Here is a 25,251-nt window from a genome sequence, read left to right as displayed (position 1 = left end):
TTATTATTATTTACTTTAATAATTATAAAAACTATTACTTATATTTATGTGCCAGGCACTGAGCTCAGTGTTTTGTCCTCACACCCTACTTTAGGATAAATGAAATTAACACAAATGACCAAACAGGTTTAGAAAAGTTAGGATCATACAAGTGTGTCAAATTCCATAGCTTTGGCTTAACTACCATAGTAAACTAAAACTGTTTCTCAGACGTGTTTTTATTTCTGTGGAGCAGGGTGGGCGTGGGAGTATGATGAAGAATTCAACTTTTGATTTTCCTAAGTGGAAATAACTCATTTTTTGTTGTTGCTTATAAGAATTAAAAAAAAATTCAAAAAGTGAAATTGCCCCAAATAGTATTACATTTTTAAAAAATGTATTAAAATTTTTCTTTTTACAACAAAAGGCTAATATAACTAGTATACTTAACTATTCGCTAATATGCTTTTGTTCACTATCAGTCAATTTCCCATGTCAATACAGATACATCTAGATGTTTACCTTTTCGAGGCTGTACAGCAGTCTGCTGTAAGGGATGTATCATAATTGCAAGAAGGTACCATAATACACACTATTGTTGGAATGATTTTGGCTGCAGTTTTAACTTTTGGGGGGATTACCTAATTGCTTGTGAGCAGTTCCTTTGTAGAAAATTCTAAGGTGATGTGCATTTATCTAACCTAAATTATCTTAATCATTATACCGTTAAAAAGTGCTGTGCATATAAATACGGTTAATGTAGGTAATACTATAGCAGAACAAATATTTGCCAGTTCTTAAAGTGGAAAACGTGTTTATTAACATTCAAACTCCCTTCATACAAGGCCATATAAAAATTCTTAACATTTTGATTATACATAAGTCTATATTTTCTACATAGTTACAATAATGTATAATTTAGCTTTTCATAATACATTGTTTAAATACATCATTAGTTCTGTTAAACATAAGCAATATTTGCAAATCCAATACTTGAACAATTTCCTCTGTACATAGTTTAGCAGGGCTAATTAGCATAAGATGCTCTTTATTAAGAGGTATATGATCTGAGTCTTAACAGTTACTGAAGTCTGGTATTTTTATACAGCATTTTCTTTTTCCTTTGATCACAACACCACAAAATCCTTAAGGATACTGAAATTCAGTAAGTAAAGTCCAGAGACATGAGCCAATAAGTCAAGTTCATACATAACACTATAGTATTAAAAACCTTAAAAGAAAAAAAACCTTTTGCAATCTGCCCTAGTATAGATTGTTCCTATCAGGATAAGAATACTTGGCAATAGAAAGGAAAAAGACAGCTTTGAGTCTCTGTGGTGCTGATAGGAAGAAAAATGCTAACTTAACTTGTCGCCTCTCACTAATGATGGCAGAAATACCAGAACAAGCATATTCCAGCTCAACAACTCTAGGTAACTTTATGGAGATGGGAGTTGGCTTAGCTCATGCTAGGTGGCCACAGCACTGACCTTGTGCGTAAAAACATGAAACATTTGCATACTGTGATCTAGGTTTTAATTTTAAGCTATAGTGAGGATTTTTTTTTTTAATGTTTTGGCTATATTTCATTCCAAAAGAAGAGCTGATTTGATGCTTGAGTTACAGCACCAGTCTATATTAGTTATTAGTGAAACGAAGTACACTCCTGCAGATAAATACCAGATCAAAAAAACCTGTTTCAGTAATCTGATTAACCTGTAGAATACTAAAAAATAAGTTATTTCTACAGAAATCTCTGAAGGGAGCAAAAAAAACTATATCCCTAAATAAACATTTTAAAGGGAAATAACCCAATACCCTCTGAAGGTCAAACAGTGTTTGCTATGTTGTAATCCTGTTCACCATCAGGCTGCAGTTGGACCACAACACTATGTTCATTAATTTCGTTTTCTGCATCACTACTGTCAGTATCTTCATTGTCCTCTTCCTCATAGTCTGAAGATTCTGTCAGGTTCTGATGTGAGTGGGATTCCGACAAAGCCCCAAATGACTGGGTGCTGACAGAAGCCAAAGGTCTGAGTAAAGGGGTATGTTCTGACACTTCATTTTCTTCTTGACTGCTATCTGTGTCAGAGTCTGAATCGCCTTGAGAAGGAACAACTTTTTGCTTGCAGACTGGACAGGTTTTTTTGGTTTTAGTTAGCCAAGGATCTACACACTTGCAATGATAAGCTGTTGAAGCAAAATATACATCTTTTAGGTAGTATACTGTAGTTGAGAACATTATTTTTAATGTTTATTCATGTTCTGATCTATATGTATCATATAGGAACAAGAGAAGAAAAGCTTGTAAATTTTTATAAACACAGCTCCATCCCTTAATGAGATCACTGATTAGTACAGGGCCTGGCTTATGGTGTGCTAATAACTATCTTCTGTCTCTAATACTGAACCTAAGTATAAATTACTCTATACAGAAATTCAAAGCAGTATGTAATTATTCATACCATGGGAACACGGAAGGATTCTGAGCTTGTCTCCATCTTCATATTCATCCAAACAAATGGCACATACATCATACTCATCTCCTATGACAGAAAATAGTAAAACTACTTAAAACATGTAGAAGAGTATTCTTAACTTTTCACACTTTTCAAGTTCTCCCTCAGTTATTTTAAATGCCTTCTGATTTATCTTAAATGATACCTCTTTGTTTTCTGTCAGATCAGGGAGCTGCTTCAAGTTCAAGTTCAGGAACCTGAAGTTTTAAATAATTAACCTTTTACCTACAATAAGAAATTTAAAATGGATGTCAAATTTGTTTACCCTGATTACCTCTGCAGAAGATTTTAATGTAATAATTCATTACTGTTTTACATAACTATTCAAATGCTAGTTTTGAAATATTTTACGCCAAAGATGACAAAATTTCACTATTTAGATATCTTAAGGTCTCTGAGTCGTTTAAGTAAAAATGGAAACGTTAGAACATAACTCAAAATTTAAAAAATATATTAGTGAATAAAAACATTTAGAATGAGATATACTGAGCTTCAGATCTCTTCCAACATTTATGAGTTTTGTGGTGCTTGGCAAGTTACTTAGCCTCTAACATACAGTTGTTTTCTCGGTAGAAAGATTCCATCTACCTTGCAGAATTGTGAGGATAAAATGAGATAAAGGGCCAAGCACAGAGGTATTCACTAAATGGTGTTTGTTATTATTATTATTATTTTTTCTGCGGTACGCGGGCCTCTCACTGTTGTGGCCTCTCCCGTCGCGGAGCACAGGCCCCGGACGCGCAGGCTCAGCGGCCATGGCTCACGGGCCCAGCCGCTCCGCAGCATGTGGGATCCTCCCGGACCGGGGCCCGTGTCCCCTGCATCGGCAGGTGGACTCTCAACCACTGCGCCACCAGGGAAGCCCTGGTGTTTGTTATTAATATCACTGCCTTTTAAATTCCTTATTGTTGAGCTGATCACCTTTATAAACAAAAGACAGTTAAAGTCATTGCCTATCCCACACTCAGGGCAACCACATTGGGAGGCTTGTCAGAAATAAAGCCATTGTCTGGATAGATAGGCTGGGTGAACATAACGCAAAAAAAGAAAAGAAAAGGGACTTCCCTGGTGGTGCAGTGGTTAAGAATGTGCCTGCCAATGCAGGGGACACGGGTTCCAGCCCTGGTTCAGGAAGATCCCACATGCCGCGGAGCAACTAAGCCCATGCGCCACAACTACTGAGCCTGCGCTCTAGATCCTGTGAGCCACAACTACTGAGCCCATGTGCCACAGCTACTGAAGCCTGTGCACTTAGAGCCCGTGCTCTGCAACAAGAGAAGCCACCGCAAGGAGAAGCCTGCACAGCCGCTCGCCACACCTAGAGAAAGCCCGCGCACAGCAACGAAGACCCAACGCAGCCAAAAATAAATTTTTTAAAAAGAAAAGAATAATAGTTATAATTGAAACAATCCCTTTAACATCCATAGTCATTTAAAATAGCACATTCAGGAGAAGTCCTAAATAGAAAGCTTTAATGAAGATTACTAATTTTTGTTCAGTATCTTGAATTTGGTTACTGTAGTATCAAATACATTCCATAACAAATGCAGGGTTCTGTTAGAACCTCCTGTGTGGGATTTGGTGAGACATTATACCCATCTCAAACTATTAAAATACTAAAGGACTCCAAGATATCTATAATTATCTGTAATTACACAGTTGATCCATTTACCTGGGCTTATATTAATATATTAAGCAATTCAATCATGTTGATTTCTCACACAAATCAAACTTTCAGTCTCAGACTTTATGAAAATGCCCATTCAAAACAGATTCCGTTAAAGTAACTGATCAGGACCAAACTGGTCCAAAGCTGTGCCACAGCTCTAAGCCTCATTTTATTAAGGTAGGGAGGTTATCCTGCATTATCCAAGTGGGCCCAGTGTAACCACAAGGTCCTTAAAACTGTGAGGAGGAGGCAGAAAAGTTCAGTCAGAGGGAGATGTGGAAGGTGTCAGGAAGATACAGTGTAACTGGCTTTGAAGACAGAAGCCAGGAGTCACAAGCCAAGGAACATGGTGGCCTCTAGAAGCTGGAAAAGGCAAAGAAATGGATTCTTTCCCCTAGAGCCTCCAGAAAAAATGTTTGATTTTAGCTCAGTGAGACTTGTTGGACTTCTAACCTACAGAACTGTAAGATAATAAACGTGTGTTGTTTTAAGCTGCTAAGTTTGTGGTAATTTGTCACCACAGCAATAGGAAATGAATACAAGTAGTATTTGGGTTAGCCTACACACATGGAATTGATGCTTTACTATCAATCCTTTGAATTGTTTCAAGTGATAGATTTATATTGATCTCCCGTATTTTCTAGCCACAGCACGCACTTTGAAGATTCAAAGGTGTGATCTGTGATCATGGACCAGACTGGAGCCTAGTGCTGTATAGAGAATTAACCCCCATGGCCTTGGACTTGTGATGAAATGGTAAAGCATATGTTAGAATGCCTGATCATTGTATTTATTAGCTATGTAACCTTGTGCAAGACACCACCTTTATGTTTCAGTATTCTCAAAGGCAAAACAAAAATATTAACATATCTATGTTTTAGGAATGTTGTTTAGGATTAAAAGAGAATCGAGTAGAGTACTTTACATAGTGTCTGGCACATACAGTACCTCTTAGCCAATCTACACCTGATAAAACTGGCTCTGGAGGCATACTGGCTTATGAAGGCTGTAGCTCGGAGGCTGCTCTCTAATACCTCATGTGCTTGTTAGTGGCAGAGATCTAGTGGAAATGGTCAGTGAACCTGTTGGCTGCACTGAGGGTAATTAAGTAATTTAAGTATTCAGCAGCCCTTGAACTGTGAGTGTAAAAGACTTTCGCTTTTATTTGAAAGGTTGGCAGACACTTAATAAAGCTAGTTCCCCCAACCCCTCTCCAGCCAAAAATGTGATTAAAGGAGGTATGGGTGAGAAATCTAAAAGACTAGACAAACTTCTGTATCAATAAAAAGCAAGAATGAAAGCAGAATCAAATTTTTGTCCCATTTAAAAATACACAAAACTCAAAATGGTAGAAAGTGCATCATGTAACATGACAACTTGGAAATCCAGTCAATAGATTCATATTCAAGACAATGGCCCAACATCAAACAATTGTTAAGTGGTTTTATATTTAAGTTAAAAACAAATATAAGGCATTTATATCTCTTTAAAAATAATTTTCAAATTCAGATTTTTTAAATTAACCAATTTGTCCAGTGGTTCTGGTATCATAAGATAAAGCAGCTATAACAAGTGCTAACAGATGTTAATTTTGTTACTATCAGCACCATGCTAGAAAGTTCTGTTGCTTATTATAAACCAGTGGTTCTCAAATGGGGAGGATTTTGCCCCCCAGGGACATTTGGTGATATCTGGAGACATTTTTGGTTTCACAACTGGGAGTTGGTACTGCTGGCATCTAGTAAGCCAGGGATGCTATTAACTATCCTATAATGCTCTAGACAGCCCCTCAAACAAAGAACTTTCCCATATAAAATGCCATTAGTGATTAGCTTGAGATAACCTGATATGAAAACCCCTTCCAGGCTTTCTCAAACAAAGACTTAGCTAATTCACTAGTGGACAGATGTTCAGAAGCTGCGGGAAGGGTGAGATTCATGTCTGTTATGTGCAACAATATGGAAATGCTTCTATCTGGAATGTTACTCATATTCATTGTTATTTGAATACTATTTCAGAAAACTTTCATCAAGACACTTAAGTCTCATCAATCTAGGAATGTTCTAGTATGTAAGTGGACAGAACTCTGATATTCCCCTGTAAACCTGCTCCTCCCTAGTTTTTCCCCCAAACCTTGGGTCATCAGATACAGCAAAGGCACTAACCCATCAGAATAGGAAGCACTCAAGACTTAGGGCAGCCACTGCAGTAGCATGAACTGACTATCAGGCCTGGTCATGTCCCTGATGCTTCTTTCCCTTAGAGCTTACATTCAGCGTCACCAAGTCCTGTAAACTTTTATCTGTAAAACATCCTCAATCTGTCCCCTTTTCTCTTGTTTCCTCAATTACGCTGGTCCAGTAGCCTGGATTACTGTTAAGAGCCTCTTCTGTTCCTACCCTTCTATTCCTGCCCCATATGGTTTTTCTCCATAGCAGCCAGGGTGATATTTTTAACACTTCAATCACATCAGTCCTACTTCAATGGTCCCCCATCTCACCTAGAATAAAATCTGAGCTCCTTGTCACGGCCTTCATATAGCTGAATATGATCTGATATACAGATCACCCATCTCATCGCACACCACTCTTACCTCCCCTTCACTCATGCTTCAGCCACACTGGCTTTCAGTCTTGAACAAACTAATATGAAAGTCAGGTGTGCACCTGCATTTAGCCATGTTATGACAAAAAATTGCACATAAAAATAGGTATAGAAAGAGAAATCACTATTTCTAAAGATGACTTTAAAAAGGAACTAGACTTCAAATATGAACAAAACGAAAAGACAACTACTGAATGGGAGAAAATATGTGCAAATGTTATGAGTGATAAGGGGTTGATACCCAAAATATATAAACAGCTCATATAACTCAGCATCAAAAAAACAAACAACACGATTTAAAAAAATGGGCAGAAGACCTGAATAGACGTTTTTCCAAAGAAGACATACAGATGACCAACAGGCACATGAAAAGATGCTCGAGCAATATCGCTAATCACCAGAGAAATGCAAATGAAAACCACAATTAGCTATCACTTCGCACCTGTCAGAATGGCTATCATCAAAAAGAACACAAATAACAAATGTTGGCAAGGATGTGGAGAAAAAACCCTCCTACACTGTTGGTGGGAATGTAAGTTGGTGCAGCCACTGTGAAAAACAGTACGGAGGTTTCTCAAAAAACTAAAAATAGAACTACCAAATGATCTAGCAGTTCCAGTCCTGGGTATATATCCAAAGAAAACAAAAACATTAACTCAAAAAGATAGATGCACCCCAATGTTCACAGCAGCATTATTTACAATAGCCAGGATATGGAAGCAACCTAACTGTTCATCAAGAGATGAACGGATTAAGAAGATGCAGTACATACACACAATGGAATATTACTCAGTCATAAAGAATGAAATTTTGCCATTTGCAACAATATGGATGGACTTGGAGGATATTATACTTAGTGAACTAAGTCAGAGCAAGGCAAATACTGTGTGATACCACTTATATGTAGAATCTAAAAAATTAAAACAAACTAATAAATATAACAAAAAAGGAAACAGACTCATGGATATAGAGAACAAACTAGTGGTTACCAGTGGGGAGAGGGAAGGAGAGAGGGGAAGCTAGGGGTAGAGGATTAAGGGGTACACACTACTAGGTATAGAATAAATAAGCTACAAGGATATATTGTACAGCACAGGGAATACAGCCAATATTTTATAGTAACTTAAATCGAGTATAACCTTTAAAAAGTGTGAGTCACTGTATTGTACACCTGAAAATTATATAATATTGTAAATCAAATATACCTCAATTAAAACAATAAGCTAGTTTGAAATAATCTATTAATAGTGTATACAAATTGATTTAAAGCCTAATTGTTCAGTTTTATAACAAACTAGTCTGCCTTAAGTCAACCAGAATAGGTTTCCTCAAAGTAAAAGAGAATGAACATTCAGGGCTAAACACATACCATTTTCATGAGAGAAAAGGACTTAATATACATTTTAAATAATGTGCCCAAGGAAGATACAGTATTGGATTCACGAGCTTCAAATCACAAACAACTGTTCTTGTAGAGAAAATGCCTTGCCACTCATTCCCTGCTTTGCCAGTAAAGAAAACAATGGCAGCTCTTTCTAGCAAATTAAAATAAATCTTATCTTTTGTTTTCCCCTCCACCATACCAGCTCCCAAGAAATCTGAACAAAAGACAACAGGATAAAATATTTTGTAAGCCAGATTTGCTTGAGAATTAGTCCTGATTATTTTTAAGCCCTGAGCAAAGGAACTAATATTTACTTTTAAGGTTAAAGGCAGTTAAATGCAGTAATAAAAATTAGGCATGTCTTCATAGATAGATTTAAGAAATAAAAAATTATAAAAATTAAATATTGCCCCATTTTTCTGTAATCTATAAAATGTTATATTCCTTTTTTTCAATCTCTGAAATAAAAATCTTTCTCCTTCTATACATATTATCTTGGAAAACCTCAATGATTAAGCTATAAAAGAAGAAAGCTGGTAACTTAAAACTTCAAATATAAAACCCACTTTTTTCTCATTTACATCTCAGGGATCTGGCTCCTTCACATACTAATGGGGCAGGGAAACAGCTCCCACAGAGACTACCTTAAATACTTAGTCGGGGGACTATTAAGTGAAAACATAAGGATTTTTCATCTGCTATGAAACATGGTATGTGGTAACCAGTCCTTATGGTTATAGACTTGGAGAAATGTGTTAGCTGGTACAGGAAACTCAGGAAACCACAATTTCAACTGAAGAGCTATTTTTGAGGACCATAACGAGTGATGAAGAAATTTATAAGGAAAGTTGGTGGCTTCAAAAGCAAGAAAATAACTAAAAGGCTATTACTATTTCATATGTGCTAGAAATGGCTAAATCAGTATTTAAAACATTTAAGTGTTAATCAGCACAAACATTTCTGAACAAGTTGCACAGATGAAGATCAGTAAGACAGGAAGATTTAAGATGATCATGTTCCCACAGCACGGTGAATAAGGAAGAGTGCCAGCTAAACTTTACAGATATTTCACTTGTGCCAGGGCCTCAAGTTGCTGATTTCTGTGGGTCTGACAACAGACTATGCCTATGAAAGACTTCCAAATGCCAATTCTTTTTGGTTTGTTGGTAAATATTTCCAAAATGTTACCGATTCCCCTAACATAAACATTAACATTTCCACTATGTTCTAAACCTGTACGAATTCTTTTAGGACTTCACGGTTTGGTGCTATGACTCACTGGGAGTGATGCGTACCCACAGAAATATTCTACACTTCCCTTCATGTATTCAATCATAGTTGTGTCCACAGCTATGAAAAACTGCAATAATTAATTGGGAGTTTTTTTTTCTTTCTAACATCTATGCATACTTTGTCAAAACCATTAGAGTACACTAAAATGCATAACAAATATACCTCTTTCTTTTTACTTTAGATGTCAAGTCTCACGATAACCCAAATACTCTAAAACAAAAATACAACTGGCTCAAACTTATGGTTACTGGGAAGAAATTTCAAGAGTAATATTTATAAAGTTACATATTTTTAAGCTGCTTCATTATTTTGGCAATCTTCTACTTTTTCATCATAAAAGAAATGTTTATGGACTAAATATTGATGGCACTAATATTTTATTTATGATTGTTACTTAAGGGCTTGTTTTGTTTTGTATAATAATTGCTACCATTTGTTGAGCTGTAGCAATGTTGAGCTGTTGCTATGTGCCCGGCACTGTTACAAGCATATTTCACATATTGATTTAAATCTCCCCACCCACCTTATGAAGTAAGTTTTTAGTCACCTTTACACGTGAAGGGGTGTATGGAGAGGTTAAGTAACTTGTACTAGGTCGCACAGCCAATAAAATGGATGATCTAGAATTCCAGCCCAGGTCTGTCAGACTCTACTGCTGGTAGACCTAAACCTTTAGGAAATTAGTTTTTTCTCAAAAATGTTCTTTCTCTTTGACATAGTGAATTGAGGAGGAGAGGGTAAGTGCAGGTGGCGGTGGGGAGAGGAGGATTAGAGAAGGGGAATGGTAAGGATTAAATCTAGGAGGCAACTGATTGCATTTTGAAATGGTAGTGACTGAAGAGGAAAGACAGGTTTGGGTAGTATTTACAAGGCCAATGTTTGGAGTCAAGAGCCCTGCTACTTACCTAGCTATGCATCCTCAGGTAATTTACTTGACTTTTTTTTTTTTTTTTTTTTTTGGTCGTGCCCCATGCATGGGATCTCAGTTCCCAAACCAGTGATCGAACCCGCACCCCCTGCATTGGAAGCGCAGAGTCTTAACCACTGGACCACCAGGGAAGTCCCTACTTGACATTCCTGAGTCTCATTTTCTTTTTCTATAAAATGGTCATGACAATACTTTTCTAATTATGCTGCTCTGAGAACTAAATGAGATCATTTATGCAAGGTGCATGGTTTGCTTTTGTACTAAATAATAGGTGTGTTATATGCTTATAAGATTACCATTTTTTTTAGTTGGGTGCAACGTCCATTCCAATCCAATCTAATACCGATTAATTCATTTAGTATAAATTACACTGACTTCTTCAGTGAGAAGTCAGTCAGGAGACTGAAGGTACAGTTCTCTGTAGAAATCACAGCTACAGGCAAATGGTAAAGATCAAGAGTGCCATGATACAAACCAACCTAAGGATCAACTCTCTCAATCCCCTTCAGTCCATCTTAAGACTAGAGTGCGGACCTTGGGCATGAAATAGTAAAATAGTTCATCTTCAAGTAACTCAGGAATACAGCGACCTCACAGGAGCCATAGCCGTAACAGTAACTTCTACCCAACTTGGAACCTCATTTTACTGCTTTGTGGCCATTATAAAAAGTATTCCTTTAGAGGAACTGAGGATATTCCCTCTTCTGATTTGCTTTTTAAGAGTAAATTCAGAACATTTTCCCTTGAAATAGTTCAACAAAGAACAAATATCAGCTACCACTGGTTGGACTGAACTCTGGTTATAGCTTCTTAGTGTATGAGGAGATGGACTATGTCTTTTACTCACCATTATGTCCCTAGTATTTAATACTGTGCCCAGTATAGAGTAGGCTCCCAATAAATATAAGCAGAATAACCAACGCCGCAAAGCATCTGTTCTTTTCCTGATGGAGAGTTAACGAGCATCTACCTCTCACATGGAACCTGCCGCATGGACTCCCCCTGCTTCGCCGTCAACCCCTAGTCTGCTCTCCACTCACCAGCGTGAGGGGTCCGTTTCCACAGTGATCTCAGCATGTCATTCTTCTGCACAAAACCCATCCAAGTTTTACCGTGACACGATAAAATCACAAGTCCTTACCACGGCACAATCTAGCCCCCCACGTGTCTCTCTGATCTCATCTCTAACAACTCTCCCTCTAGACCACTACGTATGTTCTAGTTACCTGCTCTTTTTACTGTTGCCTGAATAAATCAAACTCACTGTTGCCTTCAGGCCTCCGTACTTGCGGTTCCCTCCTCTGCCTGCAGCGTTCTCCCCTCCCCCTTCCCCCCGCTGTTTAGTGTCTCACTTCATTTGGACCTCTGTTCAGAGTGTCCTTCTCAGAGAGGTCTTCGTCCCGGTCTTACCTAAAACATTGTCCTGCCCCTCCCGTGCCACTCATCGTTTGTTTTCCTCGTTGTACTCATTGCTGTGGGACGTTACTGCTTCCCTTGTCCGTCTGCTCCACAAAGGCACGAGGTCTTTTTCCGTTTTATTTACTGCTGTTTCCCTACCACCTAGAACAGTGCCTAGCACATAGTAAAAGTACTCAGTAAATATTTGTTGAAGCCATGTATGAATAACTACATAAGTTATTCCCAGGAAATCCCAACTTCTGCCTCCAACTGCTAATCAGAGGACCTAATCAGACAGATCTAAGTACAGAAAGCTAATAATGTAGATAAATTCTATATAGATCCTGACTGATGGGCCTCAATCAGTCTGGCCTCAGTCTTCCTACTTCGATGTTGAATATTCTGGCCAACTCTCAGGACAACAGAAGACCATATACAAGAAAGTACTATAAGGAGTATAATGTTTGCACAGTGGCAATATTCGATACTGTGTCTACTGATAATCAGAAGATATCCAAGAAAAGAAGAGTTCACTGTACCAGGAGATACTGGAGAAGAGTGCTTAGAGAAGAACTAGGATCAAGTCTTAAACTGAATTTAGGAAAACTGAGGAGGAAAAGACACTTGGGAAAGTAAACGGTTGAAAGACTTTTGCAAAGGGGAAATAAACATGGCAAAATCAAAGTTACGCAAAGCTAGAAATACAGAGCAGTGGAAAGTAAGGATGGATGAGTTTGGTGGAGCCAAATGATGAAAAGCTTTGAATACCAAGATGCAGACTCTGATCCTGGAATAATTGATGTATGAAAACAACATCTTAGAAATTCTTCATCAGGTGCTGAAGGGACCCGGGCCCGTGATGTAGAGGTGCGCCTAGAGACGGTGAAACTGACCTGATGTTTAGCACTCCCAAAAGTCAAGTAATAAACTGATGTTGGCCTGCATGATACAGTGACCAGAAGAATGGAAAGAAATGATTAGATCCAATAATCATTTTGAAAGAACAACTCATTGCATTTGCAGACTAGACACTGGTAATAAAAGAGAAGGGTGAATCAAAGATAATGCATGTAATCTTAAGTGATGGCTATTTTCATTTAACAGGAGTTTAAAAACTTTTAAGTGTTTTGCTTGACATTATTAAGATACAACATGTAAAAACTACAGGAGAGGGACTGGGAGCAAATTAACTATATACAAGCTGCTGATTTTTTTTTTTTTAAACTAAGAATTGGTAAGTTAATTCTAAATGTTAAAGAGATGGTTAGTGTTTTGTGACTATATTTTATCCTGAAATAATGTAATTATTACCAAAGACTAATTATAGTCTGAACAATATGTGCAGCTTATTTAGACTACACTGTGTCAGAATGTAATATCTCTGCAAAGATGGAGTATTGGGCTTCCCTCGTGGCACAGTGGTTGGGAGTCCGCCTGCCGATGCAGGGGACACGGGTTCATGCCCCAGTCCGGGAAGATCCCACATGCCACGGAGCGGCTGGGCCCGTGAGCCATGGCTGCTGAGCCTGCACGTCTGGAGCCTGTGCTCCGCAACGGGAGAGGCCACGGCAGTGAGAGGCCCACGTACCGCAAAAAAAAAAAAAAAAAAAAAAAAAAAAAAAAAAAAAGATGGAGTACTCTTTCTGAATCACACACTTTACTGTAATACAAGAAATACAGTACAGGTTTCCCCTGCTATCTGAAAGTAGAGTTTTATGAAAACTTTCATAAGCCAAAGTGGCACAAAGAAGCAGTTACCTTAGGACACAGTTTGCTAACAGATGCACATAAGTTGAGATAAAGCACAGATGCTCACAGAGACAGTTCACACTGGCTTGATGCTGAGATGCTGAGTGTAGTTCCAGGGGAAGGGGCTGGGGGTGCCATTCTCAATGCTCGGAGTGCATGCTGCCTTCTACAACAGCTCGTTGCAAAACAAAGGCTGAACACTAGTTTTGCTTTTCACCCTTTTTTTATAAAAGCAAAAATCCTCTTTGGATTTCTTTCAGTTAGCAAAAACAAGTACTAACATAGGTCTTTCAAAGAAGCAAAGTGGCATTAAGCAAACTTTCAAAAAGCAGGGGATACCTGTTTTGTGATGGAAAGTCATACTTTCTATGGAAATATATATAAATTACACTTGCCCTATGTCCACTGGATTGGAAATTCCTTGAGAATGAGGGTCACATTTCTTTGTAAGTTTTCTAAAATGTCCATTACAATAACAGATACATATTGACATTTACTTGGCAAATACCATGAACTATACTAAGGCAGAGCTTAGAGGAAGAACTGGGACTTCAAGGTTAACAAAGCAGGGAAAGGAATTAAAACTCCAAAAAAGTGGGCTTCCCAGGTGGCACAGTGGTTGGGAGTCTGCCTGCCGATGCAGGGGACACGGGTTCGTGCCCCGATCCGAGAAGATCCCACGTGCCGTGGAGCGGCTGGGCCCGTGAGCCGTGGCCACTGAGCCTGCGCGTCCGAAGCCTGTGCTCCGCAGCGGGAGAGGCCACAGCAGTGAGAGGCCCGCGTACCGCAAAAAAAAAACAAAAAACAAAAAACAAAAACCCTCCAAAAAAGCTACACAGAAGTACGTGGGTGGAGGCACAGGAGGCAGTTCCTCAGGCTAGAATGGAAGATGCAAGGAAGCGAACAGAGGGTGAGGCTGGGGGTGGAAGCAGAGGTCAGACCATGAGGTCCCTAGGCCGTGCTAAAGTGTAAGTCTGACTTTATTCTTACATATAAATGAGGCTCAGAATAAACCACAGAAGTTCTCTTACTGTATATAATTATGGACAGTAAGCTGCTATCTCTAACGCCAAGCACAATGGCTGGTCAAATACATGTTGACGAAATGCGAAAAGGAAAAGCAGTTCTGGACATACTGAATTTGAAGACTGTGTATCCAGGCAGAGATGTCTATTAGTTAACTGGATATGTGGAACTGGAGCTTAGGAGAAAGGTCTAGGCGGGAGATAAAGTATGCAAGCTGCCAGGAAATAGCTCACTAGGAAAAGGCAAGGGCTAAGGAGATAATAACCTGAGATAAAACCCATAGATCTGTGCCTGACACACAGAAAGCGCTCAGACGTGTGCTATCATTTTAAGCAAGCAGTGACCCGAAGGGTAAACGGCAGCAAAGGAGATTCCTACTTCACAGAAGAAGAGGACTGAAAAGACTGGTGACTGACTGTCGCAGCGCTCCTGAGTGCCTACCCTACCCACAGGCATCCAGGGTTGGAAACACGGCGCAGAAGAAGAGGGGTTACTGAGGGCAGTGAGTTGCACGTGTCAGTTCCAGGGAGGCAGAAAGCAGAAAAAAGCTGAGACTATCTGAACCACAAAAAAGTTGAGACTATCTGAACCACAACATACTTTTTTTTTTTTTGAGGGCAGAGACTGTAACCTAACTTTATAAAATAATTATTTATTGCTTCTTTCAGAGCGTAGCCACCATGAAACCGTTTAATAAATATTTCTAAATTAGTAAAATAAGTCTTAGAAGATGATCAGCCTATGAAAATTTGCTAATATAATACCATTTGGGAGAAAACATCTTAAATAAAAAGTCATACAATAGGTCATGGATAAAGAAGCAAATGAAGCAATACATGTGAAAACATTTCCCATAACACGGAGTATTAAAAATATATAATTTTACAGTTAGAAAAAGTATAATTCAGAGTTAACTGTAAGAAATAATCCAGTAGGACACAAAGGAGACACTTATGTAACAACTTCAGATTTCTTTTTCTTCAGAAGTTAAGGCATCCTGAACATCTAAGCTGGCTAGTGAAATTGCATAGATTTTATGGCTAGCATGAGACTAAACTTGCTTAGTTTGGGTCCAAAATAATTTGTATTTGAAAAGACATGATTTTGCATTACTTTCTTCTCATATCTTAGTGAGGTACTTTCAGCAGGTATTATCAGAGAGGTAGGTTAAGTGCTCAAGTCACACATTTAATCACTAATAGAACCAGGTCTTTTGGTTCCATATCCTGTATTCTTTCCACTGTATCATTTTGCTGATCCTCTAAAAGTTAACTGCTAACTTCCTCACTGCTATGGGCTTCATAAGAACTTACATTACTTACATAAACCCACCCCTCCAACTAGTACAGCTTTGATATGAATTGCTAAAGTTTACCTGGAGTAGAAGGAAGCCTAGGAACCAGCTATAGGAAAGGAAATGACTTGTGATTCTAGTGGAGTTTTAGAGCTGTCTGTAATTCCTAAAATGGAATGATTTCTACCAGGAGAAGAGGTAAAATAATTAACATTCCTCACTGACTTCTACTGGACTTCCCTTTGGACATAAGATCCAGTGAGAGTAGGTAGTTTCTTTCTTTACTTTTTTTAAGTTAGAAAAGTTTCAAACATACACAAAAGTATAATGATATATACCATTATACCACCTCGTGTACCATCACTGAGTTTCAACAGTTTTCAATATTCTACTATCTTTGTTAGATCTGATAACTTCCTCTGCTTTTTTCCCTGAAGTATCAATATTTGAAGCAAATTCTGAGACATATCATTTTACAACACATACTTTAGTATATATCTCTAAAAGATAAGGATTTTTAGAATTTGTAATCACAATACTATTACACACCTAACAAAATGAAGAGTAATTTCTTAATATCATCCAATACCCAAGGCATATTCAAATGTCCTCAGTTGTCTTAAAACTGTCCTTTTGCAGATAATTTATTCAAACCAGGATCCAAACAGGGTCCAAACATTGCATCTGGCTGATGACTTGTAAGTCTCTTTTAATCTAAAACTGCCCTGCCCTCTTTGTACACCTTATTTGTTAAAGAAATGGATCAATTGTTCTGTAAATGTGTCTGCATTTGGGATTTGGGTGATTGCATAGCAGATTGTTAAGATGGCTACAGCACTACATCAATCATTCTGTGTTCACACCAAAAATTCTACTGGCTCAATGACACCCTGAAGCAAATGAGAAAAAAAGCAACACTTCCTCAAGGTACTTTATTGCTCTTTGCCCGCCAAATAATTGTTATCACAAATATAAAAATCTCTGATAACGAAGAATGAATGAAAACCTCCCAGAGTTGTGCAATGTACAACCTGTACAATCGTACGTTGCAGCCTGGATTGAGAGTTCTTGGTGAGATAACTTCCCACAAGTAAGAAAAAGTGGGTGGGATTTCTTTTGGATAAACTGGATTATTTCAGTCTTTACCCTTGAAAGGCATAGAGAACATCAGTTTTCAACACTATCATTATCCTTTGACAGTGATGAACTTGACAGGCTTTTCATACTTTCAAACTGTGTAGCGCCAAGCATCTGGACTAAGAAAGAAAATTCAAGGTTCAGGCTTTTGGCAAAGGATTAACTTTTTAAAAAAATTTAAATGGTCTCCAATGCTATGTTCATGTGGAAACCATCTTGATTTTCTCCTTTTCATAATTATGACAAAATAGTTTGACTTTTTCACAGACAATAACAACTATCAAAATGTGTTTAGTCTGCCACTTCTAAAAAATTCATCCAGTGATTGGTTCTAAATTTCTCATAATTTGGCTTACAATGAAATGATCATAGGTATGCTGAGAACAAAGTTTTACACTGTCAAATCTTTTGTGCAAATTGAAAACTACTGTCAGTGGATACAAAAGAGGGCATATTAGCAAAGGTTTGGAACTCTACCAGCTGCTGGAAAGTTTAATATTTTTAGGACTAGGATAACTGAATTTAAATGGTTTGTGACTTAATTATAATTTGGAGCAAGTAGCAAATATCTGAATTCCTACTAAGTAAGTGCCATGTTAGGTATGAATGTTTCTTAAAAGTTAAAAAATAATACAACCTATGCAAAGAAAAATATCTTCAAGATGTAGACTAATAACAAATAATTTTAAAATGTGAGACCCAACTCATTTATGTATTAGGAATTCACAAAAAGATGCATTAAGTCAAAATGTTTTCTAAACTATTAATTCAATAGTTAAAGAAACCAGTGGGAGATCTTTTGTTAAAACTTGGAATGACAGTTCCTTTTTGACTCATGCTCACTACTGCATCCCCGATGTTTAGGTAGAACAGTGTGTCCAGAGCACAGCAAGTGCCCAGTATATATTTACTGAATGCATGAATAGATATTTAAATTTGGAATTTACCATACAAGTTAAGGTATAAGTTACTTAAGGGCAGTATTTCTATAAATACTTAAAAGTATTAATACTTTTATACTTAGAAGTATTTCTTAAAAGCAGCTTTAGGGCTTCCCTGGTGGCGCAGTGGTTGAGAGTCCGCCTGCCGATGCAGGGGACATAGGTTCGTGCCCCGGTCCGGGAAGATCCCACATGCCACGGAGCGGTTGGGCCCGTGAGTCATGGCCGCTGAGCCTGCGCGTCCGGAGCCTGTGCTCCGCAACGGGAGAGGCCACAACAGTGAGAGGCCCACGTACCGCAAAAAAAAAAAAAGCAGCTTTATATATCAAAAATAATATTAACAAATAATTTTGTTGGCACTAAACTAAATGAAGACCTCATGAAAGACAGGCAGATCTCATCAGGCCTAAACCTTTCTAAGAATACTGGACTGACCTGGAAATGTGTAAAGTAACAGGAATTCTCATTTACCTCTTGTAGGATGGCAAAATGGTATAAACACTTTGGAGATTAACTTGACACTATGCAGTAAATTTGATGATATACATACTCTATGACTCAGCTGTTTCACTCCTAGGTAAATAAATGATCTAGAAAAACGCCTACAACCAAGGTGGTATAAAGCAGAAGAAGTAGTAGAACTAGAAGGGCAAAGGGGAGACTTCCAGTTTCTGGTGTGGCACATAAGGATCTTGGAAAAAGCTCACAGCAAGGAAAAAGCTAAAAAAAAATGAAAATCAACAACTCTTTTTAGACCTATTGAAGGACTAAGGTCACAGAGAAAACTGCCTACCCCCAAATTGGACAGACAGATTAGCAGATATAGAGAATCACAACCTACTAGAGCAGAAGCCCAGGAGCAAAAGACTGTGGAAAACAGCACCAGGTAGAAAATCATAAACTGTAACTGATAAATTGCTGGAGGCTCAGTGTAGATGAGTTTGAGAGTTTAAAACTCTAGGGGAAGTTTTCTGGTCTCGTGCATAAGAAGCAGAAGTCATGATTCTGCCATAACAAGTAAAAAACTGAGCAAACTGAAAAATCAATAATTCTTCTTAGATCCATCAGAGAAATGAACTCACTGGGCAAACTACTGCCACCCACACTGGAGATACAGACAGGTAGATACAGAGAATCACAACTTATCAGAGCAGAAACCCCTGAGCAGAAACTTCCACAGGAACCAGTACCAGGGTAGGAAAAACTGAACTGTAATTGATGAACTGCTAGAGGCTCAGTGTGTACAAGTGTGAGAGTTTAAAACTCCAGCAGAGGGCTTCCCTGGTGGCGCAGTGGTTGAGAGTCCGCCTGCCGATGCAGGGGACACGGGTTCGTGCCCCGGTCCGGGAAGATCCCACATGCCGCGGAGTGGCTGGGCCCGTGAGCCATGGCCGCTGAGCCTGCGCGTCCGGAGCCTGTGCCCCACAACGGGAGAGGCCACAACAGTGAGAGGCCCGCGTACCGCAAAAAATAAAATAAAATAAAAAAATAAAACTCCAGTGGAGCCAGAACATGTTTTGTGAGGTTTTCTCTTGTGGTACTCTACCAGGTTCTCACAGTGAATGGTGGAGAAAAATCCCCTTGGGCTTCTGGAAGGGGAGGGGAAAAGCAGCCACTTTAAACTATGCCAGGGCATTCTGTTCTTAACAAGCCTGCCCTCAAGGATAAACTATCGTAAGCTATTAGGGTTTTTATCAGAGTCTAACCAACATGGAGGAAGGGAAAAACCCAACTCCAACCTCTCCAGCCATCAGGTCACACTAAAGGCTGGGAAAAAACCGAAAGGCACTTGTGAAGTTCACAGCCCAAAGCCGACAGGCTCACAAAAAGACTGAGACCTACTCAAAGGATTATAGAATGCGTCCTGTCCCCCACATCTCACCACCACACCACCAACGGCCTACTTAATGGAATTCCTTTCACTCAGAATATCATGTCCCACTTTTCCAACAAAAAATTACAAGGGATACTAAAAGGCAAAAAACACAGTTTGAAGAGAAAGAGCAAGCATCAGAACCAACCTCAGATTTGGCAGGGAGGTCAGGATTATCAGATCATAAATTTAAAACAACTCTGATTAATACGATAAGGACTCGAATGAATGAAGCAGACAATATGCAAGAACACATGTAGGTAATGTAAACAGAGGGATGGAAAATCTAAGAAAGAATTAAAAAGAAATGCTACAGATCAAAAACATAAACAGAAAAGAAACATGCCTTTGATGGGCTCATTAGCAGACTGGACACAGCTGAGTAAAGAATCGCTGAGCTTGAAGATATGTCAATAGAAATCTCCAAAACTGAAAAGCAAAAGAGTGGAACAGAACAAAACCCAATACACCCAAGAACTGTAGAACAACAAAAAAGAAAGGTGTAGCATGTGTGTAATGGGAATACCAGAAGGAGAAGAAAGAGAGAAGGGAACAGAAGCAATATTTGAAGAAATGATTGAGAATTTCCCCCTGTTAATGTAGGACAAAACCCCCACAAATCCAGGAAGATGAGAGAGCACCAAGCAGGGAAATGCCAAAAAACACGAAACCTAAGCATATCATATTTAAACTGTAGAAAATCAAAGATAAAAAAAAAATTATCTTGAAAGAAGCCAGAAGGAAAAAAACACCTTACCTTTACAGGAACAAAGATAAGAATTACACCTGACTCTCTTCAGAAACCAGACAAGCAAGAAGAGAGTGAAGTAAAATATTTAATGTGGGGCTTCCCTGGTGGCGCAGTGGTTGAGAGTCCGCCTGCCGATGCAGGGGACACGGGTTCATGCCCCGGTCCGGGAAGATCCCACATGCTGCTGAGCGGCTAGACCTGTGAGCCATGGCCGCTGAGCCGGCGTGTCTGTAGCCTGTGCTCCATAACAGGAGAGGCCACAACAGTGAGAGGTCCGCGTATACACACACACACACACACACACACACACACACAAATTTAATGTATTGAGGGGAAAAAAACCCCACCAACCTAGAATCCTGTACCCTGCAAAATTATCCTTCAGAAGTGAAGGAGAGGAGTGATGTCAGCAAGATGGCAGAACAGGAAGCCTGCCCTGGGTCCGCCTGCCACCATGGAGACTTAACATTAACAAACAGACCAAATGCCTCTCTGAGAAATCCAGAAAACAGTTAAAAGGCTCCTGCAACAAAGGCAAGGGTGAAGCCAACAACATCAAAGCCCGCTAAGAAAATTCATTACACTGTCCACTCTCTTGCACCAGAACCTCTCTCCCCTGGGAGGAAACCCCCAACTCCTGTGTTCTACCTGGTAAGGGAAAGGTATAGAATGTATGCCCAATGTCAGAATTTTAGAAGGGCTGCCCAAGGGAGCGGTTTCTGTCTTGATGTATCCAAGTACTGACAAGAATGGGGTGCCAGACTGGGGATCTCTGAGAACAAAGATGATAAACTATGCACTAGGGTCCACAGTACCACAGACACACACTAGGTAGAAGCTCCAGTATCACAATTTACTACAGCTCCAGAGAGGCTGCAGTCTTACATGCAGACACTGGGGGAGTTCCTGAGTAGACCCTATCCTCACTTGAAGGCTTAACTATAAGGCTACCACAATCACAATATGGAATTGGTGAAAAACATACAGATAAATGGGTCAGAATAAAAAGCCCAGAAATAGAGCCACATAAATATAGTCAACTGCTCTTCGACAGCAGAGCAAGAGAGAAAGGATAATGTTTTTAAAAATGGTGCCAGAAAAAGGAGCCATACCAAAAAACTCATCTAGATAAAAGAGAACTTTATCAGGGACTTCCCTGGTGGTGCAGTGGTTAAGAATCCACCTGCCAATGCAGGGGACACAGGTTCGATCCCTGGTCCAGGAAGATGGACCACATGCTGTGGAACAACTAAGTCCGTGCGCCACAACTACTGAGCCTGAGGTCTAGAGCCCACGAGCCACAACTACTGAGCCCGTGTGCCACAACTACTGAAGCCACATGCCACAACTACTGAAGCCTGTGCACCTAGAGCCCATGCTCTGCAACAAGAGAAGCCATGGCAATGAGAAGTCCATGCACCGCAACGAAGAGTAGCCCCCACTCGCCACAACTAGAGAAAGCCTGCGCGCAGCAACAAAGACCCAACACAGCCAAGAAAAATAAATAAACAAAATTTTAAAAATTTACCTTTAAAAAAAAAGAGAGAACTTTATCATTGTGATAAATGGCATTTTTTCATTTTTCTGATACTGAATATAGTTTCCTATGTTATACAGTAAATCCTTGTTGCTTATCTATTTTATGTACAGTAGCTTGTATCCAATAATCCCATACTCCTAATTCCCTCCCTTTGGTAACCAGAAGTATGCTTTTTATGTCTGTGACTCTGTTTTGTATATAGATTCATTTGTATTATTTTTTAGATTCTACATATAAGTGATATCATATGATATTTGTCTTTCTCTGCCTTACTTCACTTAGTACGATATTCTCTAGGTCCATCCATGTTGCTGCAAATGGCAATAGTTCATTGTTTTTTCATGGCTGAGTAATATTCCATTGTATACATACACCACATCTTCTTTATCCATTCATCTGCTGAAGGACACTTAAGTTACTTCCATATCTTGGATACTATAAATAGTGCTGCTATGAACACTGAGGTACATGTACCTTTTTGAATTTGAGTCTTCATCTTTTCTAGATATATGCCCAGGAGTGGGATTGCTGGATCATATGGTAGCTCTATTTTTAGTTTTCTAAGGAATCTCCATACTGTTTTCCATAGTGGTTGTACCAATTTACCTTCCCACCAACAGTGTAGGAGGGTTCCTTTTTCTCCCCTGCCAGCATTTATTATTTGTAGACTTTTTGATGATAGCCATTCTGACTGGTGTGAGGTGATAACTCATTGTGGTTTTGATTTGCATTTCTCTAATAATCAGCGATGCTGAGCATCTTTTCATGTGCCTGTTGGTCATCTGTTATACCTTCTTTGGAGAAATGTCTATTTAGGTCTTCTGCTCATTTTTTCATTGGATAAATGGCATTTTTGAAAATCATACAACTAACATCATACTCAATGGTGAAAAACTGAAAGCTTTCCTCCTAAGATCTGGAACAAGATAAGGGTGCATGATTTCACCACTGCTATTCAACACTGTACTGGAGGTTCTACTCAGAGCAATTCACAATGAAAGGAAATAAAAGGAATCCAAAATTGTAAAGGAAAAAGTAAAACTATGTATATTCTCAGATGACATGATCCTATGTATAGAAAATCCCAATGAATCCACAAGAAACCTACTAGAACTAATAAATTCAGCTAAGTTGCAGGATACAAAATCAACATATCAGTTGGGTTTCTATACACCAGCAATATACAATCCAAAAAGAAAATTAAGAAATTAATTCCATTTGCAATAGCATCAAAAAGAATAAAATATGTAGGAAAAAAATCTAATAACAAAGGAGGTGATAAGACTTGTATACGGCTGATCGAGGGAAGATGGCGGAAGAGTAAGACGCGGAGATCACCTTCCTCCCCACAGATACATCAGAAATTCATCTACACGTGGAACAACTCCAACAGAACACCTACTGAACGCTGACAGAAGACCTCAGACCCCCCAAAAGGCAAGAAACTCCCCACATACCTGGGTAGGTCAAAAAAAAAAAAGAATAAACAGAGACAATAGGATATGGACGGGACCTGCACCAGTGGGAGGGAGCCGTGAAGGAGGGAAGGTTTCTACACACTACAAGCCCCTTCGCGGGCGGAGACTGCAGGTGGCGGAGGGGGAAAGCTTCGGAGTAGCAGAGGAGAGCACAGCAACAGGGGTGCGGAGGGCAAAGCGGAGAGATTTTGGCACAGAGGATCGGTGCCCTCAGGCACACACCAGCCCGAGAGGCTTGTCTGCTCGGCCGCCGGGGCGGGCGGTGCTGGGAGCTGAGGCTCGGGTATCGGCTTTCAGTCGGAGCGCAGGGAGAGGACTGGGGCTGGCGGCAGGAAGAGAGCCTGAAGGGGTTAGTGCACCACGGCTAGCCCGGAGGGAGTCCGGGGAAAGGGTCTGGAGCTACCGGAGAGGCAAGAGTCTTTTTTCCCTTTTGTTGCCTGGTGCGCGAGGAGAGGGCATTCCCCTCCCTCCCCTCTGCCTGAGTGAGCCAGAGCCCCCGAATCAGCGGCTCCTTTAAACCCGTCCTGTCTGAGCGAAGAACGGACGCCCTCCGGCGACCTATGCGCAGAGGCGGGGCCAGGTCCAAGGCTGAGACCCGGGAGTTGTGAGAGCAGAGAAGAGACAGGGAAATCTCTCTGTGCAGCCTCGGAGGCAGCGGATTAAAGCTCCACGGTCCGCTTGATGTGCCCTGCGTCTGTGGAGTGTATGAATGGACAGCGAATCATCCCAAATTGAGGAAGTGGACTTTGAGGACAAGATTTAAGACTTTCCCCCCTTTTTACAACGAATTATCCCAAATTAAGGAGGTGGACTTAGCAAGATTTCAGACTTCTCGCCCTTTTCCTCTTTTTAAAACGAATTATCCCAAATCGAGGAGGTGGACTTGGAGAGAAAGATTTTTGATTTTTCCCCCTGCTCTCTTTTTGTGAATGTGTATGTGTAATCTTCTGTGTAAGATTCTCTCTGTATAGCTTTGCTTCCACCATATGTCCCAGGGTTCTATCGGTCGTGTTTTTTTTCAATAATTACTTTTTAATTTTAATAACGCTACTATATTTCATACTTTATTCTATTTTACTTTACCTGCTTTCTTTTTTTCCTACCTTCCCTTCCTCCCTCCCTCCCTCCGCTCCTCCTTTCCTTCTTTCTTTTTCTTTCCTCCATCCCTCCCTCCCTCCCTTCTTCTTTCCACTTTCTTTTTCTTTCCTTCCTCCCTCCCTCCGTCCTGTCTTTCTTTCTTTCTTTCCTTCCTCCCTCCCTCCCTCCCTTCTTCCATTCACTCTTCCTTTTGCTTTCATTCCTCCCTCCCTCCCTCCTTTCTTTCCTTCTTTCTTTCCATCCTTCCTCCCTCCCTCCTTTCTTTCTTCCTTCCTTTCTTCCCTTCTTCCTTTCTTTCCCTCTCTCTTTCTTTCTTCTACTAATTCTTTCTTTCTACTTTTTCTCCCTGTTATTCTGAGCCGGGTGGATGAAAGGCTCTTGGTGCTGCAGCCAGGAGTCAGTGCTGTGCCTCTGAAGTGGGAGAGCCAACTTCAGGACACGGGTCCACAAGAGAACTCCCAGCTCCACATAATATCAAGCAGCGAAAATCTCCCAGGGATCTCCATCTCAACACCAGCACCCAGCTTCAGTCAACGACCAGCAAGCTACAGTGCTGGTCACCCTATGCCAAGCAACTAGCAAGGCAG

The 25,251-nt window shown here is 39.8% G+C and overlaps 1 protein-coding gene across 2 annotated transcripts in view; it reads right to left on the bottom strand.

Annotated features, from left to right (window-relative positions):
• Positions 1-1,807: 1,807 nt before the first annotated feature.
• The window catches only part of RNF13 (ring finger protein 13), a gene marked incomplete at both ends in the record, with an annotated part of 156,961 nt that continues 133,517 nt past the window's right edge, over positions 1,808-25,251 (bottom strand). For both annotated transcript variants that reach the window (XM_079704338.1, XM_079704339.1), the window contains 2 exons: positions 1,808-2,172; positions 2,448-2,528. In XM_079704338.1, the coding sequence (XP_079560464.1) occupies positions 1,808-2,172; positions 2,448-2,528 (446 nt within the window). The remainder of the gene's footprint in view (positions 2,173-2,447; positions 2,529-25,251) is intronic.

Source organism: Hyperoodon ampullatus (genome assembly GCF_949752795.1).
Source record: "Hyperoodon ampullatus genome assembly, chromosome: 5".
Taxonomy (NCBI): Eukaryota; Metazoa; Chordata; class Mammalia; order Artiodactyla; family Ziphiidae; genus Hyperoodon; species Hyperoodon ampullatus.
The sequence above is the reverse complement of the archived record's forward strand: the minus strand, read 5'-3'. Positions and strand labels throughout refer to the sequence as shown.